At 44.3% G+C, this 2,957-nt stretch overlaps 1 protein-coding gene across 1 annotated transcript; it reads left to right on the top strand.

The window, feature by feature from the left end:
• The first annotated feature begins 1,595 nt into the window (after nt 1-1,595).
• LOC101642438 (olfactory receptor 1F1-like) lies at nt 1,596-2,546 on the top strand. The gene has a single exon (XM_004717925.2). It carries the CDS (start codon nt 1,599-1,601, stop codon nt 2,544-2,546), a length of 948 nt encoding a protein of 315 aa, XP_004717982.2. The 5' UTR covers nt 1,596-1,598.
• The last annotated feature ends 411 nt before the right edge of the window (nt 2,547-2,957 follow it).

Below are 2,957 nucleotides of genomic sequence, written 5' to 3'. Positions count from 1 at the left end.
TCAGTTCTGCAAAAGTGAAGTGAGTGTGGCTCTCCTGGAGACGGAGAGGACTACAAGTCTTCCCAGGTAAGAGTCAGACCAGTGGAGACATCACCAATAGCTGTTTGTGAAGGTGGGATGCCTTATGGAGGGATTCCTCACTTTATCTTTCCTGTGCAGCCACAGTTCTGAAACTATCAGCTTTCTCCTAAGAACTCAAAGTTGACATGTCCATGTTCCGTCCATTCTTAGGTGCTTGAACAGTCGCCAATATTAAGTTGACTGAGTTTCTTTCTGTCTGTCTTTTGCATTTTTTCTGTTGTTTTTCAGTGTCACTGTAGACAACAAATTATCTTCCCATTCAACAGTCTGTACATCAAGGTGTTTAGCAGCACTCGTTGCACTCCTCACAGTGTGTGAGCCCTCTCCTCATTTCCAGCCTGGGTGCCCCATTTCTTTTGTGTGCAGATTAAGAACAGATTTTTGCTATTTTCTTTTATTATTTTTTCAGCAGTTGTATTGGCACATGATTTACATGTCATAGAGTTGAATAGTTCAGTCATTCAAACATGTCAAAGGGTAGTGTGCAATCACCACCACCTCCTCCCTAGAGCATTCCCTCCCCCATGGCTGACTCCCCCCAAATTGCGCTTTTCAGTCATGGTCAAGAGTGCAGATTTTTTACCTCTTCTTGCCTTCTCGTCTTTGCTTTTGGACAAGCTGGCTGAGTTTTTGTCCAATGTTGGGGGTCATTTCCATGTTTATTTTGCCACTTGGATTTAGGAATCTTAGTGGACCCAGCCAGGCTTCTTGACTCAGAATTCTGAGAAGCCTCTGTATGCATAAACCCATGTAAGTAAGAAGCAACAGCAGCAGCATTATTATGAGCAACACTGTGGATGCAGTGTTTCATTCATGGCTGATACTATTCCCTGAGCATATGTGCTAGGAATGTGGACCACATCCAGATTCAAGACAGTGCAACGGAAACTCTGAGAAGTTAAGTATTTTCTTGAAGACAACCTGACTGATGATATTGATTCCTACACACCCATTTCTTTTTTTTCTTTCAAAAATTTAATTCATTCTCCCTAATTTTAGGGTGATGCGTTGTGATGTCAACAGAGTCCATCATGAGAAGGGAATCTTCCTTCTCTCTTTGTTGTGGCCATTTCTAAACTCATTCCCTTTAGCAGGGGTGATTCCTTTATTTTCCTACACACCAATTTCCATGGAAAAACTTGTTTGTAGTTATTGTCTGCTACTCAGTACAAGTTCTTATAGTGTGTACTAATAGTGCTTTAAAATGTTTACTTTAGACAACTTCATGGTAATGCTAGGAAGTTAGACCAGTACAAAAGCAACTGCTGACAAAGCCACCATCAAATCTTCTGAGCATGATCCCAGAGAGAGTATGTATGCACCAAGTATTTGTTAAAGTTTTGCTAACAAAGAAGTAGAAGCTAAGAGATGTCTGTAGTTGGCTGTAACCCCCAGGGGACAAATTCCTAAGGACTGACCTGAGTCATTCAGAGCACTCCTCTAGTGCCCTTCTTTATAGTCTCATCTCAACCATCCTTTTCCAGGTTTACAAGTCTGTATGTGTTGCTCAGGTGTCCATGCCTATGAACAGGGCAAATCTGTCGAGTGTCTCCGAGTTCCTCCTCCTGGGGCTCTCGTGGCAGCCCCAGCAGCAGCAGCTCCTCTTCATGCTCTTCCTGAGCATGTACCTGACCACGGTCCTGGGAAACCTGCTCATCATCCTGGCCATCAGCACAGACTCCTGCCTGCACACCCCCATGTACTTCTTCCTCAGCAACCTGTCCGTCGTGGATGTCTGCTTCTCCTCCACCACCATCCCCAAGATGCTGGTCAACCACATCCTTGGGAGTCAGTCTATCTCTTTCCCTGGGTGCCTTACCCAATTGTATTTTCTTTTCATGTTTGCCGACATGGACAATTTCCTCCTGGCTGTGATGGCCTATGATCGCTTTGTTGCCGTGTGCCACCCCTTACACTACACAACAAAGATGACCCCTCAGCTCTGTGCCCTGATGGTCATTGGATCATGGGTTGCTGCCAACCTGAATGTCCTATTGCATACCCTACTGATGGCTCGGCTGTCATTCTGTGCAGACAACCGGATCCCCCACTTCTTCTGTGACGTGGCTGCTCTTCTGAAACTCTCCTGCTCTGACACATATCTCAATGAAATGGTGATTCTGTTTGAGGGGGGCTTGATAATGACGATACCATTGGTTTGCATCTTGGTGTCCTATGTTTGCATCACCTCTGCTGTCCTGAGAGTCCCATCTGCAAAGGGAAAGTGGAAAGCCTTCTCCACCTGTGGCTCCCACCTGGCTGTGGTTTCCCTCTTCTATGGCACCATCATTGCTGTGTATTTCAGCCCATCATCCTCCCACTCAGCTAAGTCAGACACAGCAGCTACTGTGATGTACACGGTGGTGACCCCCATGCTGAACCCTTTCATCTACAGCCTCAGGAACAAGGACCTGAAAGGGGCTCTAAGAAAAGTGATTGGGAGAAAGAGGATTTCTACCCAATGAAAATGTCACAACTACTTCTGATTCAGAGGCAACGTTCTTTTTCACCAATTAAGTATAAGGTAGGTAGCATTTATTTTATTAATGCCAGTCTGGAAATCAACATCTTAGAAGCACATAGGAAGTTATGGTTATTTATTAGTAGACTGGGATTTGCCTGTAACTTTGCTGTATAGGCTTAGTTGTGAGACTTCTTTTTGCTCACTAACTTGTGAATAATTTTACACCCAAGTTTTCCTTTTTTTGGGTGATCTGTTCGGAAAGTTACATGCTATCGTATTTTGAACATTAGAATCACCATGAAAGTTTTTAAAGTCCCTGAAGTCTAGTCTCCAGCACTGACCAAATGAATCAGAATATCTGGGGTGGCTGTGATACTGACGGCTTAAGGGCATCTTTAGGAGGTTGTAATGC

This window comes from Echinops telfairi, unplaced genomic scaffold, assembly GCF_000313985.2.
Source record: "Echinops telfairi isolate 266 unplaced genomic scaffold, ASM31398v2 ScPeMD7_175;HRSCAF=495, whole genome shotgun sequence".
NCBI classification, from domain to species: domain Eukaryota; kingdom Metazoa; phylum Chordata; class Mammalia; order Afrosoricida; family Tenrecidae; genus Echinops; species Echinops telfairi.
The sequence above is the reverse complement of the archived record's forward strand: the minus strand, read 5'-3'. Positions and strand labels throughout refer to the sequence as shown.